Consider the following 16,128-nt stretch of genomic DNA (forward strand, 5'->3'; position numbering starts at 1 on the left):
ATGTATGGAAAACAGGCAGGTATAGGCTACATCAATGATTCAGAACCTGACCTAGTCTACTACAGGCCTCTGTGAGGTGAGGACAATAGGGATAGATCAGAACCTGACCCAGTCTACTACAGGCCTCTGTGAGGGCTACATCAATGATTCAGAACCTGACCCAGTCTACTACAGGCCTCTGTGAGGTGAGGACAATAGGGATAGATCAGAACCAGACCCAGTCTACTACAGGCCTCTGTGAGGGCTACATCAATGATTCAGAACCTGACCCAGTCTACTACAGGCCTCTGTGAGGTGAGGACAATAGGGATGGATCAGACCCAGTCTACTACAGGCCTCTGTGAGGGCTACATCAATGATTCAGAACCTGACCCAGTCTACTACAGGCCTCTGTGAGGGCTACATCAATGATTCAGAACCTGACCCAGTCTACTACAGGCCTCTGTGAGGGCTACATCAATGATTCAGAACCTGACCCAGTCTACTACAGGCCTCTGTGAGGTGAGGGCAATAGTGATGGATCAGAACCAGACCCAGTCTACTACAGGCCTCTGTGAGGTGAGGACAATAGGGATGGATCAGAACCAGACCCAGTCTACTACAAGGTGAGGACAATAGGGATAGATCAGAACCAGACCCAGTCTACTACAGGCCTCTGTGAGGTGAGGGTGAGGGTCTACTACATCAATAGGGATTCAGAACCTGACCCAGTCTACTACAGGCCTCTGTGAGGTGATTCAGAACCTGGCCAGTCTACTACAGGCCTCTGTGAGGGCTACATCAATGATTCAGAACCTGACCCAGTCTACTACAGGCCTCTGTGAGGTGAGGACAATAGGGATAGATCAGAATGAGTCTACTACAGGCCTCTGTGAGGGCTACATCAATGATTCAGAACCTGACCCAGTCTACTACAGGCCTCTGTGAGGGCTACATCAATGATTCAGAACCTGACCCAGTCTACTACAGGCCTCTGTGAGGGCTACATCAATGATTCAGAACCTGACCCAGTCTACTACAGGCCTCTGTGAGGGCTACATCAATGATTCAGAACCTGACCCAGTCTACTACAGGCCTCTGTGAGGGCTACATCAATGATTCAGAACCTGACCTAGTCTACTACAGGCCTCTGTGAGGTGAGGACAATAGGGATAGATCAGAACCAGACCTAGTCTACTACAGGCCTCTGTGAGGTGAGGACAATAGGGATGGATCAGAACCAGACCCAGTCTACTACAGGCCTCTGTGAGGTGAGGGCAATAGGGATAGATCAGAACCAGACCTAGTCTACTACAGGCCTCTGTGAGGTGAGGGCAATAGGGATGGATCAGAACCAGACCTAGTCTACTACAGGCCTCTGTGAGGTGAGGGCAATAGGGATGGATCAGAACCAGACCTAGTCTACTACAGGCCTCTGTGAGGTGAGGACAATAGGGATAGATCAGAACCAGACCTAGTCTACTACAGGCCTCTGTGAGGTGAGGGCAATAGGGATAGATCAGAACCTGACCCAGTCTACTACTGGCCTCTGTGAGGGCTACATCAATGATTCAGAACCTGACCCAGTCTACTACAGGCCTCTGTGAGGTGAGGGCAATAGGGATAGATCAGAACCAGACCCAGTCTACTACAGGCCTCTGTGAGGTGAGGGCAATAGGGATGGATCAGAACCAGACCCAGTCTACTACAGGCCTCTGTGAGGTGAGGGCAATAGTGATGGATCAGAACCAGACCTAGTCTACTACAGGCCTCTGTGAGGTGAGGACAATAGGGATGGATCAGAACCAGACCTAGTCTACTACAGGCCTCTGTGAGGTGAGGGCAATAGGGATAGATCAGAACCAGACCTAGTCTACTACAGGCCTCTGTGAGGTGAGGGCAATAGGGATGGATCAGAACCAGACCTAGTCTACTACAGGCCTCTGTGAGGTGAGGGCAATAGGGATAGATCAGAACCAGACCTAGTCTACTACAGGCCTCTGTGAGGTGAGGGCAATAGGGATGGATCAGAACCAGACCCAGTCTACTACAGGCCTCTGTGAGGTGAGGGCAATAGGGATAGATCAGAACCAGACCCAGTCTACTACAGGCCTCTGTGAGGTGAGGGCAATAGGGATGGATCAGAACCAGACCTAGTCTACTACAGGCCTCTGTGAGGTGAGGACAATAGGGATGGATCAGAACCTGACCTAGTCTACTACAGGCCTCTGTGAGGTGAGGGCAATAGGGATAGATCAGAACCTGACCCAGTCTACTACAGGCCTCGGTGAGGTGAGGGCAATAGGGATAGATCAGAACCAGACCTAGTCTACTACAGGCCTCTGTGAGGTGAGGGCAATAGGGATGGATCAGAACCAGACCTAGTCTACTACAGGCCTCTGTGAGGTGAGGGCAATAGGGATGGATCAGAACCTGACCTAGTCTACTACAGGCCTCTGTGAGGTGAGGGCAATAGGGATGGATCAGAACCTGACCTAGTCTACTACAGGCCTCTGTGAGGTGAGGGCAATAGGGATGGATCAGAACCAGACCTAGTCTACTACAGGCCTCTGTGAGGTGAGGGCAATAGGGATAGATCAGAACCAGACCTAGTCTACTACAGGCCTCTGTGAGGTGAGGGCAATAGGGATAGATCAGAACCAGACCTAGTCTACTACAGGCCTCTGTGAGGTGAGGGCAATAGGGATAGATCAGAACCAGACCTAGTCTACTACAGGCCTCTGTGAGGTGAGGGCAATAGGGATAGATCAGAACCAGACCTAGTCTACTACAGGCCTCTGTGAGGTGAGGGCAATAGGGATGGATCAGAACCAGACCTAGTCTACTACAGGCCTCTGTGAGGTGAGGGCAATAGGGATAGATCAGAACCAGACCTAGTCTACTACAGGCCTCTGTGAGGTGAGGGCAATAGGGATGGATCAGAACCTGACCTAGTCTACTACAGGCCTCTGTGAGGTGAGGGCAATAGGGATAGATCAGAACCAGACCTAGTCTACTACAGGCCTCTGTGAGGTGAGGGCAATAGGGATGGATCAGAACCAGACCTAGTCTACTACAGGCCTCTGTGAGGTGAGGGCAATAGGGATAGATCAGAACCAGACCTAGTCTACTACAGGCCTCTGTGAGGTGAGGGCAATAGGGATAGATCAGAACCAGACCTAGTCTACTACAGGCCTCTGTGAGGTGAGGGCAATAGGGATGGACACCTGGAGAGTAAATAACATCTGTTTAAAATGACATCACATGTTGATGAGAATAAAGTCATGCAGACTTACCAACGCATTTTCTTTCACTTTCAGGTTCTCCAGAACAACATTGCCTGGACAGAAGATGAGAGAAAACACAGGTTAATAATGATAATATAATGGGTACCCGAGTTACAGGAAGTCTGCTTGGTGCGTACACTAGTTACAGGAAGTCTGCTTGATGCGTACACTAGTTACAGGAAGTCTGCTTGATGCGTATACACTAGTTACAGGAAGTCTGTTTGATGCGTATACACTAGTTACAGGAAGTCTGCTTGATGCGTACACTAGTTACAGGAAGTCTGCTTGATGCATACACTAGTTACAGGAAGTCTGCTTGATGTGTATACACTAGTTACAGGAAGTCTGCTTGATGTGTATACACTAGTTACAGGAAGTCTGTTTGATGTGTATACACTAGTTACAGGAAGTCTGTTTGATGTGTATACACTAGTTACAGGAAGTCTGTTTGATGCGTACACTAGTTACAGGAAGTCTGTTTGATGTATACACTAGTTACAGGAAGTCTGCTTGATGCGTACACTAGTTACAGGAAGTCCGTTTGATGCGTACACTAGTTACAGGAAGTCTGTTTGATGCATACACTAGTTACAGGAAGTCTGTTTGATGCATACTAGTTACAGGAAGTCTGCTTGACTTACAAAGAGTAGATTCAGACAATTATGAACTGTGTGTGTGTAGCCTAGGCCAACAGGAAGTTAAACAACCATGCCTGGTGGTTATATAGCCTAGGCCTAACAGGAAGTTAAACAACCATGCCTGGTGGTTATATAGCCTAGGCCTAACAGGAAGTTAAACAACCATGCCTGGTGGTTATATAGCCTAGGCCTAACAGGAAGTTAAACAACCATGCCTGGTGGTTATATAGCCTAGGCCTAACAGGAAGTTAAACAACCATGCCTGGTGGTTATATAGCCTAGGCATAACAGGAAGTTAAACAACCATGCCTGGTGGTTATATAGCCTAGGCATAACAGGAAGTTAAACAACCATGCCTGGTGGTTATATAGCCTAGGCCTAACAGGAAGTTAAACGTCTGGTGAAACCGTGTTGTTGATCACCTCTGACGGCAGTCACAGGGCTGTAAGGTGACTAGCTCCGACAGGTAACTGCCTTGGGATCTTGGGAAAAATAAACCCAGGCCTAAAAGCAACCAAGCCTCCCACGTCAAGGCGTGACAAAAGCATTCATAGTGTTGTGAGGTAAAAGTGAGCTTGCTTTGAGATGGAACGGTCATGTGATCATAATCTCTTCAGAATATGTTGTTGGTAGACTCTGTACTCCTTCGCCCTCCCATTCACATATCTAGAGTTAGAACGTAGGCCTTTTTCCATCAATGATTGAATTAAACAACATCAATTTAAATTTAGTGTAGAGTTTAGATATTATTAACCTGGAGAAACACTACAGTGGTCAAAACAATGACCTTATCTGACCTTTGGCCTTTTATCAAGGACCAAGGGGTAAACTAAGCCGGTTACAACCAACAGACTAACGTTTAACCATGAAGCTCTGTATAGGGCCTAGTCGACGGTTGAGACACATGATAACGATAACTAGGCCGACAGAGAATAAACAGTGACTAGTAAAGGAATCTGTTCGTTGCTGTTTGGTATTTGTAGTAAGGGTTTTCCCTGTGTGAGCCTATAGCATTACAACATAAACAAAATGGTGCTGTCGGATATCTTTGGTCTTGCGAGGACATATGACACTTATGCAAATGTGATACAATGGCTGTTATCTGGCTTCAACGTTCAAAAGATATCGGCTAGGCTAGAACTGTGGTCTAACCATGACAAAAATAAGAGTCCTGTCTAGCTAAGGAATCATAGATTCCCGACTACTGTATTAATCCTGGTGTCAGGTTTGGTGTGCAAACATGGGGGACAAAGATCCTACCCTCCTACCTCGTCCACCATCTGTCAACACTCAGACGACGGGGAGAGTATGACAGGTACGGCTGAAGGCCCCAACAGTCACAATGGTTTCTGCATGTATTATAGTGACGGTGGGTGGGGACGGTGTTGCCTACCTAGAGCCTTACTGCAGTATCCTGAACTTCCTTCATAGCAAACATTGCAGTGACAACTCAAAACGTCAAGTACTTTCTTCATGTCTGTTTGCCAGGATCAACATGTTGATTGTTATATAGGCCTCCTCTTTCACCAGCTGTATGTGTGACTAAATATTTAGATTTCACATTCGAATGTATATCCTACTAGCTAGGTAAATACTAACTGTGGCTTATCCTGGGCACAGTCTGTTTCTGCTCTCTTGCCAACCCCTTATTGAATGGTTATGATAGCGATGGAATTGGCAAGAGCACAAACATATCTGGGACCAGGCTAGTAAAGTCTAGATCTGGGCCCAGGCTAGTAAAGTATGGCTCTGGGCCCAGGCTAGTAAAGTATAGCTCTGGGCCCAGGCTAGTAAAGTATGGCTCTGGGCCCAGGCTAGTAAAGTCTAGATCTGGGACCAGGCAGTCTAGATCTGGGCCCAGGCAGGTTGGTAAAAGTCTAGATCTGGGCCAGGTTGGTAAAGTCTAGATCTGGGCCCAGGCTAGTAAAGTCTAGATCTGGGCCCAGGCATAGATCTGGGCCCAGGCTAGTAAAGTCTAGATCTGGGCCCAGGCTAGTAAAGGCTAGATCTGGGCCCAGGCTAGTAAGTAAAGTCTAGTATAGATCTAGATATAGATCTGGGCCCAGGCTAGTAAAGTCTAGATCAGGGCCCAGGCTAGTAAAGTATAGATCTGGGCCCAGGCTAGTAAAGTATAGCTCTGGGCCCAGGCTAGTAAAGTATAGATCTGGGCCCAGGCTAGTAAAGTATAGATCTGGGCCCAGGCTAGTAAAGTATAGATCTGGGCCCAGGCTAGTAAAGTATAGATCTGGGCCCAGGCTAGTAAAGTATAGCTCTGGGCCCAGGCTAGTAAAGTATAGATCTGGGCCCAGGCTAGTAAAGTATAGATCTGGGACCAGGCTAGTAAAGTATAGCTCTGGGCCCAGGCTAGTAAAAGCTCTGGGCCCAGGCTAGTAAAGCTAGATCTGGGCCCAGGCTAGTAAAGTATAGCTCTGGGCCCAGGCTAGTAAAGTATAGATCTGGGCCCAGGCTAGTAAAGTATAGATCTGGGCCCAGGCTAGGGCTCCCAGGCTAGTAAAGTATAGATCTGGGCCCAGGCTAGTAAAGTATAGCTCTGGGCCCAGGCTAGTAAAGTAGAGCTCTGGGCCCAGGCTAGTAAAGTATAGCTCTGGGCCCAGGCTAGTAAAGTATAGCTCTGGGCCCAGGCTAGTAAAGTATAGCTCTAGTATCTGGGCCCAGGCTAGTAAAAGCTCTGGGCCCAGGCTAGTAAAGAGCTCTGGGCCCAGGCTAGTAAAGTAAGCTCTGGGCCCAGGCTAGTAAAGATCTGGGCTGGGCCCAGGCTAGGTATAGCTCTGGGCCCAGGCTAGTAAAGTATAGCTCTGGGCCCAGGCTAGTAAAGATCTGGGCCCAGGCTAGTAAAGTCTAGATCTGGGCCCAGGCTAGTAAAGTCTAGATCTGGGCCCAGGCTAGTAAAAGTCTGGGCCCAGGCTCTGCTCTGGGCCCAGGCTAGTCTGGGCCCAGGCTAGTAAAGTAGCTCTGGGCCCAGGCTAAAGATCTGGGCCCAGGCTAGTAAAGTCTGGGCCCAGGCTAGATCTGGGCCCAGGCTAGTAAAGTCTAGATCTGGGCCCAGGCTAGTAAAGTCTAGATCTGGGCCCAGGCTAGTAAAGTCTAGATCTGGGCCCAAGTAAAGTCTAGATCTGGGCCCAGGCTAGTAAAGTCTAGATCTGGGCCCAGGCTAGTAAGTCTAGATCTGGGCCCAGGCTAGATCTGGGCCCAGGCTAGTAATGTCTAGATCTGGGCCCAGGCTAGTAAAGTCTAGATCAGGACGCAGGCTAGTAAAGTCTAGATCAGGACCCAGGCTAGTAAAGTCTAGATCAGGGCCCAGGCTAGTAAAGTATAAATCTGGGCCCAGGCGAGTAAAGTATAAATCTGGGACCAGGCTAGTAAAGTATAGCATATGGCTAATAGAAAAGTTGCCACTTCACTCAAGAGATCCACACTGAGAGAAAGGCATCAACTGTAACCTGGTTGATGCCTTAGTTCCTGACCAGATCATACCATCTTGATTTACCAGTCCGCCCAGTCCTGTATGCATTCATTGTTGGGAAGACAGATTAGTTAGACATTAGACTACACTGTGTCCAGCAGGAAACAACTGGGATTAATGCATGTTTGTTTATGTCTATGTCTGCATGTTGTAACCCCACCCCCCTCCTCCTCCCATATAATAATAGATTACTAATAAATGTAGACTAAACCTGATAAAACATAAGGTTGTTGGTGTATGACAGCCCATTTATGCAATGCCAGATCAAAGTAAATATGTTAGCTGTGTGTCCCCAGTCAGTGACTTTCTAGACTCACACCCAAGGCTCCTACAACATCTCGATATCATTACAGGTATGTTAATTAACAAAAACCTTTTTTTTTTTTTTTCTCGTTAGCATCATATCCCCAAAGACTGGTTATAGTAGCTAGTTAGCTAGTTAGCATTAGGGCTTGTTTGTTTGAATTAAAATGCTGATAGCTAACCTTAGCCGCATTAGCATTGCTTGCTCTGTATAAATCAGCGACGCTTTAAAACTGTCATTCCAACCTCTTCTTCTGTGCGTTTCACTTACCTCCCCAAATGCCAATCTTCAACTGGGACTTGTCGAGGTTTTCCACATAGTCTCCGATGAACCTGTTCAGGAGATCACTGACCATAGATTCAAACACCATTGTTGTTGAACTTCGTGGCTAACACTACTACCCTTGTTGATGTGGGTAAATGCCCGAGATTATCCCGTGATGTGTGTGAACGCCTTTCCGTAGCACAAGATGACAAGAGCTTAATATGAAAGTGATTCGCTCTGCGATCGACTAGTAATCTCGGTAATCGACTAGTAATGCCTGTATACTGTGACAGCCAGTGGGTGTCATATTATGTGATCTTGAATAAACTGTATAAGCAAATAACACAATTATGATCATGCTAAAAATAATATTATGGCCAGAATTAAATCATTGAATGACTTTTAAACATGAGGGAATGTAGTCCTTTGGAACATATCGATTCACTATATTTGGTAGTGTCATCTTTGACAAGGTTATTAACCATTTTGTGTTTAGCCTTCTCATCATAGGGCAATGTAATTGTAATGTATTTGTTAAATAAAAGCTTTTCCAATTAATTAAATGTATATTATAAAATGTAATGCTCTCAAAGATGATTTACTATAGGTTTTCAAGCAGGTCCAATTCATTCTTCTTTTTCCTTTAAATACATTTTCCCATTTATGTTGTCATGTATTTCAATGGTTTAAAATGAGGAAATTATTATAATTATTTGTGTGTTGTATGGAGGGAGGGGGGAAAAAACAAATTATGTTGCTGCACATTCCTACATTGCTGGCGCCTGACAGATCGTACAACGTCTGGATAGGTATTTTACTCATCAGCAAACCACGTCACATGTCCTAGCAATCTGTCAGTCGACGAGACACAGTCGATGACGTAGCAGGCAGCCAGTGGTTGATGCGTCAACGTCTGAGAAAGGTATCAAATACAATAATCAACCTCTTCAAAGATCAAACGCCTGCCCAACATTGTATTGTTTCCATTTATGGACCAAATCTAAATCATGAATTCAATTTCTAAATCCTTCCTTGTGTCGATGTAGGCTGTTGTGTAGACGATTGCAGCTGTTGAAATAGACCAGTGGAGGCTGCTGAAGGGAGGACGGCTCATAAACGTCTGGAACGGAGCAAATGGAATGACACCAAACACATGGAAACCATGGAAACCAAACACTGATTCCGCTCCGCACCACTGATTCTGCTCCAGCCATTACCACGAGCCCGTCCTCCCCAATTAAGGTACCACCAACCTCCGGTGAAATAAACTGTCACACTTTAGTAGGATAAGACTCAAAACAACCAGATTGTGTTTTTTACGTTGATTTAATAAATATGTAGCAGTATAAAAAGTTTTTTTAAATTATTAAATACAATCGGCAGGGTAGACTAGTGGTTAGATCATTGGACTAGTAACTGGAAGGTTGTGAGTTCAAACCCCCGAGCTGACAAGGTACAAATCTGTTGTTCTGCCCCTGAACAGGCAGTTAACCCACTGTTCCTAGGCTGTCATTGAAAATAAGAATTTGTTCTTTAACTGACTTGCCTAGTTATTTTTTTTTTAAAGCAAATAAACAATTTCTACATAGATAATAAACTTTCCAGCAAAATCTCACAGTCTCCCAAAATATAGTCTCTTTTCATGGAGGACATTTTGTTGACAACTTTGAACCGCAGCGACCGACAGCAGATATCTTTCTGTGAGATACCATAGAAGAAGAAATCCTCGTTGAAGATGGGGTTCCTGCTCCTCTTAATCACCGCGCTGCGTTGCTTCTGAATCTTCCCCGGTAACAGACAGATACTGATGCTGCAGTTGATGCTCTTAGGATCCACAGCGATAGTATACAGTCCCTCAGCACTGACCAACCTCACTCTGAGTCTCTGGTTGTCTAGGCAGTACTCTGCTGAGAGCCGTAGTGCCCCCTCTCTACCTACAGGAGCTAGACTCTCCTTCATGACCCTCTCTCTGTGGAGGACAAGGTCTCTGGGGAAGATGGCAGGGGGAGCCAGGGTGAAGGCACCTGGAAGGGGTTTTACTAATCCAGCATCAGAGGCTCTCCGGATGATATTGGGGCTGTTGTCCGTGGAGCTGCCTTCATCCGTGGACAGAGAGTTGTTTCTGGAGAGCACAGCTTTTCTCATAGTCCGGGACAGCAGTCTGTCGTGGCTCAGGGCTTTGAGCAGGGAGGACTTGGGAGGCGGCCTGGCCAGGAGAGGGGAGCTGAAGGGGGAAGACTCGGCGGAGGAGGTGGTGTCACTGTCCAGGGTGCTCTGTCTCTGGAGAGCCACCAGCCTGGAGCCTCCCGGAGACAGCCTGCCGGAGGTCAGCTTGGTGAGGCTGAAGGAGGATGACGGGGAGTGGGGTAGAGATGAGGTTCTGGAGGGGTACGTTTTGGAGCGGCCGCGAGGCCCGGGAGAGGCAGCGATCAGGGGAGGGGGCAGGCGTTGGGGTGGCTGTGGAACAGAGACTCTTTCCTCCGGGTGTGGGGGCTCTCCAGGAGGGTACAGAAACCGTAGCAGGTCTGGGCCTTGGCCAGGTGGGGCAGGGAGAGAGCTGCTTGGCTCTGGGGGTCAGCGTTGGTACTCTCTTCATCACTGAAGCCCTGGTCGTATGGAGTCTCGTCCACGCTCTCTACCTGGATGAAGGTTGGGTGAGTGTTGATGAACGGTTCTCTCACTGCTACCTCCCTCTCCGGGCTGCTGCCCTTCTCAGGTGAAAAGGACACCTTTCCAACAGGGCTAGTTTTACTCCAGTCCACCATCTTTAGCTCCTGCTGTGGCGAGATCTTTGGTGGGATGCAGAACTCTGGGATTGTATTCGGAGTGATGATGTTAGGACACAGAGAGATCGTTTTCCTTCCTTTCTCCCGAGATGTTCTTTCTCCCAACATGATGTCTGAGATGCGGAGGCTGTACTCCGCTATTTGCAACAGAAGGTTGTTTTTGGCCACTGAAACACGGATCTGTTCAGCGACCCACATTACATGAGCTTTGTCAGGATCACAGCTCTGGAGAAAGAGAAGGAAGAAAATGGACAGTAAGGACAGATCACAGGCAACTTTTTCAAAACCAAAAAACACAAGCAACAAAGTCTACAACATTTCAAAGCCAATTCTCCCTCATCATGTAATATATGAATTAAATTCAGTTCCTTATTCAATTCAATGAATTGAAATAATAATACCTGTATCCTGGTACAGGGATAGTTGACCACAAAAGGTTTTTTACTGTAAAGGAAATGACCTTGAATGTAAGAGCACATTCAAGCCTGGTCCTTTGACTCCATGCGGTTATAGTCACCTGTTATCAGTGTCAGTCTACTTACAGAGAGTGTCAGGCTCAGTCCCCCTCCTGTAGTGTCTTCCTGTAGGATCCTCCTGTAGTATCTTCCTGTAGGATCCTCCTGTAGTATCTTCCTGTAGGATCCTCCTGTAGTATCTTCCTGTCGGATCCTCCTGTAGGATCCTCCTGTAGGATCCTCCTGTAGGATCCTCCTGTAGTATCTTCCTGTTGGATCCTCCTGTAGGATCCTCCTGTAGTATCCTCCTGTAGGATCCTCCTGTAGTATCTTCCTGTCGGATCCTCCTGTAGGATCCTCCTGTAGTATCCTCCTGTAGTATCCTCCTGTAGTATCTTCCTGTAGGATCCTCCTGTAGGATCCTCCTGTAGTATCCTCCTGTAGTATCCTCCTGTTGTATCTTCCTGTAGGATCCTCCTGTAGGATCCTCCTGTTGTATCTTCCTGTAGTATCCTCCTGTAGGATCCTCCTGTAGTATCTTCCTGTAGGATCCTCCTGTAGTATCTTCCTGTAGTATCCTCCTGTAGTATCCTCCTGTTGTATCCAGTGTGTGTGATGCTATAGGAGACGGCCAAGCAGGTTAAATAGGGCTGTGGATCTGGGCAGCGGTCACTGCTGTTAAGAAGATCCTCCCTCTCTGTCCTGGTCATCCCTTCACAGGCAGGCCAGCCAGGCAGGCTGTTCACATGGAAACACACGGCAACCAATGCCACGATACTGCACCCTGGGGTCAGCACATGGGATATCAGCTGGACCATGAACAGACACACACCAGAGACCACAGCCAGACCAGACACACCACAGAGACCACAGTCAGACCAGACACACCACAGAGACCGCAGCCAGACCAGACACACCACAGAGACCGCAGCCAGACCAGACACACAACAGAGACATGGGAGAGACCACAGTCATACCAGACACACCACAGAGACCACAGTCAGACCAGACACACCACAGAGACATCACAGAGACCACAGTCATACCAGACACACCACAGAGACCACAGCCAGACCAGACACACCACAGAGACATGGGAGAGACCACAGTCATACCAGACACACCACAGAGACATGGGAGAGACCACAGTCAGACCAGACACACCACAGAGACATGGGAGAGACCACAGTCAGACCAGACACACCACAGAGACCACAGTCAGACCAGACACACCACAGAGACCACAGTCAGACCAGACACACCACAGAGACCACAGTCAGACCAGACACACCACAGAGACCACAGTCAGACCAGACACACCACAGAGACATGGGAGAGACCACAGTCAGACCAGACACACCACAGAGACATGGGAGAGACCACAGTCAGACCAGACACACCACAGAGACATCACAGAGACCACAGTCATACCAGACACACCACAGAGACCACAGTCAGACCAGACACACCACAGAGACATGGGAGAGACCACAGCCAGACCAGACACACCACAGAGACCACAGCCAGACCAGACACACAACAGAGACCACAGCCAGACCAGACACACCACAGAGACCGCAGCCAGACCAGACACACCACAGAGACCACAGTCAGACCAGACACACCACAGAGACATGGGAGAGACCACAGCTAGACCAGACACACCACAGAGACATGGGAGAGACCACAGTCAGACCAGACACACCACAGAGACATGGGAGAGACCACAGTCAGACCAGACACACCACAGAGACATCACAGAGACCACAGTCATACCAGACACACCACAGAGACCACAGTCAGACCAGACACACAACAGAGACCACAGTCAGACCAGACACACCACAGAGACCACAGTCAGACCAGACACACCACAGAGACATGGGAGAGACCACAGCCAGACCAGACACACCACAGAGACCACAGCCAGACCAGACACACCACAGAGACCACAGCCAGACCAGACACACCACAGAGACCACAGTCAGACCAGACACACCACAGAGACATGGGAGAGACCACAGTCAGACCAGACACACCACAGAGACCGCAGCCAGACCAGACACACCACAGAGACCACAGTCAGACCAGACACACCACAGAGACATGGGAGAGACCACAGTCAGACCAGACACACCACAGAGACCACAGTCAGACCAGACACACCACAGAGACCGCAGCCAGACCAGACACACAACAGAGACATGGGAGAGACCACAGTCAGACCAGACACACCACAGAGACCACAGCCAGACCAGACACACCACAGAGACCACAGCCAGACCAGACACACCACAGAGACCACAGCCAGACCAGACACACCACAGAGACCACAGCCAGACCAGACACACCACAGAGACCACAGCCAGACCAGACACACCACAGAGACCACAGTCAGACCAGACACACCACAGAGACCACAGTCAGACCAGACACACCACAGAGACCACAGTCAGACCAGACACACCACAGAGACCACAGCCAGACCAGACACACCACAGAGACCACAGCCAGACCAGACACACCACAGAGACCACAGCCAGACCAGACACACCACAGAGACCACAGCCAGACCAGACACACCACAGAGACCACAGCCAGACCAGACACACCACAGAGACCACAGTCAGACCAGACACACCACAGAGACCACAGTCAGACCAGACACACCACAGAGACCACAGTCAGACCAGACACACCACAGAGACCACAGCCAGACCAGACACACCACAGAGACCACAGTCAGACCAGACACACCACAGAGACATGGGAGAGACCACAGCCAGACCAGACACACCACAGAGACCACAGTCAGACCAGACACACCACAGAGACCACAGTCAGACCAGACACACCACAGAGACCACAGTCAGACCAGACACACCACAGAGACCACAGCCAGACCAGACACACCACAGAGACCACAGCCAGACCAGACACACCACAGAGACCACAGCCAGACCAGACACACCACAGAGACCACAGTCAGACCAGACACACCACAGAGACCACAGTCAGACCAGACACACCACAGAGACATGGGAGAGACCACAGTCAGACCAGACACACCACAGAGACATGGGAGAGACCACAGTCAGACCAGACACACCACAGAGACATCACAGAGACCACAGTCATACCAGACACACCACAGAGACCACAGTCAGACCAGACACACCACAGAGACATGGGAGAGACCACAGCCAGACCAGACACACCACAGAGACCACAGCCAGACCAGACACACAACAGAGACCACAGCCAGACCAGACACACCACAGAGACCGCAGCCAGACCAGACACACCACAGAGACCACAGTCAGACCAGACACACCACAGAGACATGGGAGAGACCACAGCTAGACCAGACACACCACAGAGACATGGGAGAGACCACAGTCAGACCAGACACACCACAGAGACATGGGAGAGACCACAGTCAGACCAGACACACCACAGAGACATCACAGAGACCACAGTCATACCAGACACACCACAGAGACCACAGTCAGACCAGACACACAACAGAGACCACAGTCAGACCAGACACACCACAGAGACCACAGTCAGACCAGACACACCACAGAGACATGGGAGAGACCACAGCCAGACCAGACACACCACAGAGACCACAGCCAGACCAGACACACCACAGAGACCACAGCCAGACCAGACACACCACAGAGACCACAGTCAGACCAGACACACCACAGAGACATGGGAGAGACCACAGTCAGACCAGACACACCACAGAGACCGCAGCCAGACCAGACACACCACAGAGACCACAGTCAGACCAGACACACCACAGAGACATGGGAGAGACCACAGTCAGACCAGACACACCACAGAGACCACAGTCAGACCAGACACACCACAGAGACCGCAGCCAGACCAGACACACAACAGAGACATGGGAGAGACCACAGTCAGACCAGACACACCACAGAGACCACAGCCAGACCAGACACACCACAGAGACCACAGCCAGACCAGACACACCACAGAGACCACAGCCAGACCAGACACACCACAGAGACCACAGCCAGACCAGACACACCACAGAGACCACAGCCAGACCAGACACACCACAGAGACCACAGTCAGACCAGACACACCACAGAGACCACAGTCAGACCAGACACACCACAGAGACCACAGTCAGACCAGACACACCACAGAGACCACAGCCAGACCAGACACACCACAGAGACCACAGCCAGACCAGACACACCACAGAGACCACAGCCAGACCAGACACACCACAGAGACCACAGCCAGACCAGACACACCACAGAGACCACAGCCAGACCAGACACACCACAGAGACCACAGTCAGACCAGACACACCACAGAGACCACAGTCAGACCAGACACACCACAGAGACCACAGTCAGACCAGACACACCACAGAGACCACAGCCAGACCAGACACACCACAGAGACCACAGTCAGACCAGACACACCACAGAGACATGGGAGAGACCACAGCCAGACCAGACACACCACAGAGACCACAGTCAGACCAGACACACCACAGAGACCACAGTCAGACCAGACACACCACAGAGACCACAGTCAGACCAGACACACCACAGAGACCACAGCCAGACCAGACACACCACAGAGACATGGGAGAGACCACAGCCAGACCAGACACACCACAGAGACCACAGCCAGACCAGACACACCACAGAGACCACAGTCAGACCAGACACACCACAGAGACCACAGCCAGACCAGACACACCACAGAGACCACAGCCAGACCAGACACACCACAGAGACCACAGCCAGACCAGACACACCACAGAGACACCACCGTTGACGTTGAGAAATGTGTAGGGAGGGTGACCACAACAATGTGTGTGTAAAGTAGAGGTTAAGAAGCACATGAATGTGATACGGATCTGTCCAGGGGGTGTAAAGTAG

The 16,128-nt window shown here is 49.5% G+C and overlaps 1 protein-coding gene and 2 pseudogenes across 1 annotated transcript; all 3 read right to left on the bottom strand.

The window, feature by feature from the left end:
• LOC112240119 overlaps positions 1–8,211 on the bottom strand; it is a 68,419-nt pseudogene extending 60,208 nt beyond the window's left edge.
• A 1,247-nt stretch (positions 8,212–9,458) lies between these two features.
• On the bottom strand, positions 9,459–11,455 carry LOC112240120 (annotated as a pseudogene).
• On the bottom strand, positions 11,299–15,863 carry LOC121845497. Its single transcript, XM_042316967.1, has 2 exons — positions 15,829–15,863; positions 11,299–12,036 (listed from the first exon to the last, which is right to left on the bottom strand). The coding sequence occupies exon 2, from the start codon at positions 12,013–12,015 to the stop codon at positions 11,299–11,301; it is 717 nt and encodes a 238-aa protein (XP_042172901.1). The 5' UTR covers positions 12,016–12,036; positions 15,829–15,863.
• Between the last annotated feature and the right edge of the window lie 265 nt (positions 15,864–16,128).

Source organism: Oncorhynchus tshawytscha, unplaced genomic scaffold, assembly GCF_018296145.1.
Source record: "Oncorhynchus tshawytscha isolate Ot180627B unplaced genomic scaffold, Otsh_v2.0 Un_contig_721_pilon_pilon, whole genome shotgun sequence".
Taxonomy (NCBI): Eukaryota; Metazoa; Chordata; class Actinopteri; order Salmoniformes; family Salmonidae; genus Oncorhynchus; species Oncorhynchus tshawytscha.

Coding starts and splice junctions, on each gene's coding strand:
- LOC121845497 (XM_042316967.1), bottom strand. CDS start 12,015: ATGGTCCAGCTGATATCCCATGTGCTGACCCCAGGGTGCAGTATCGTG.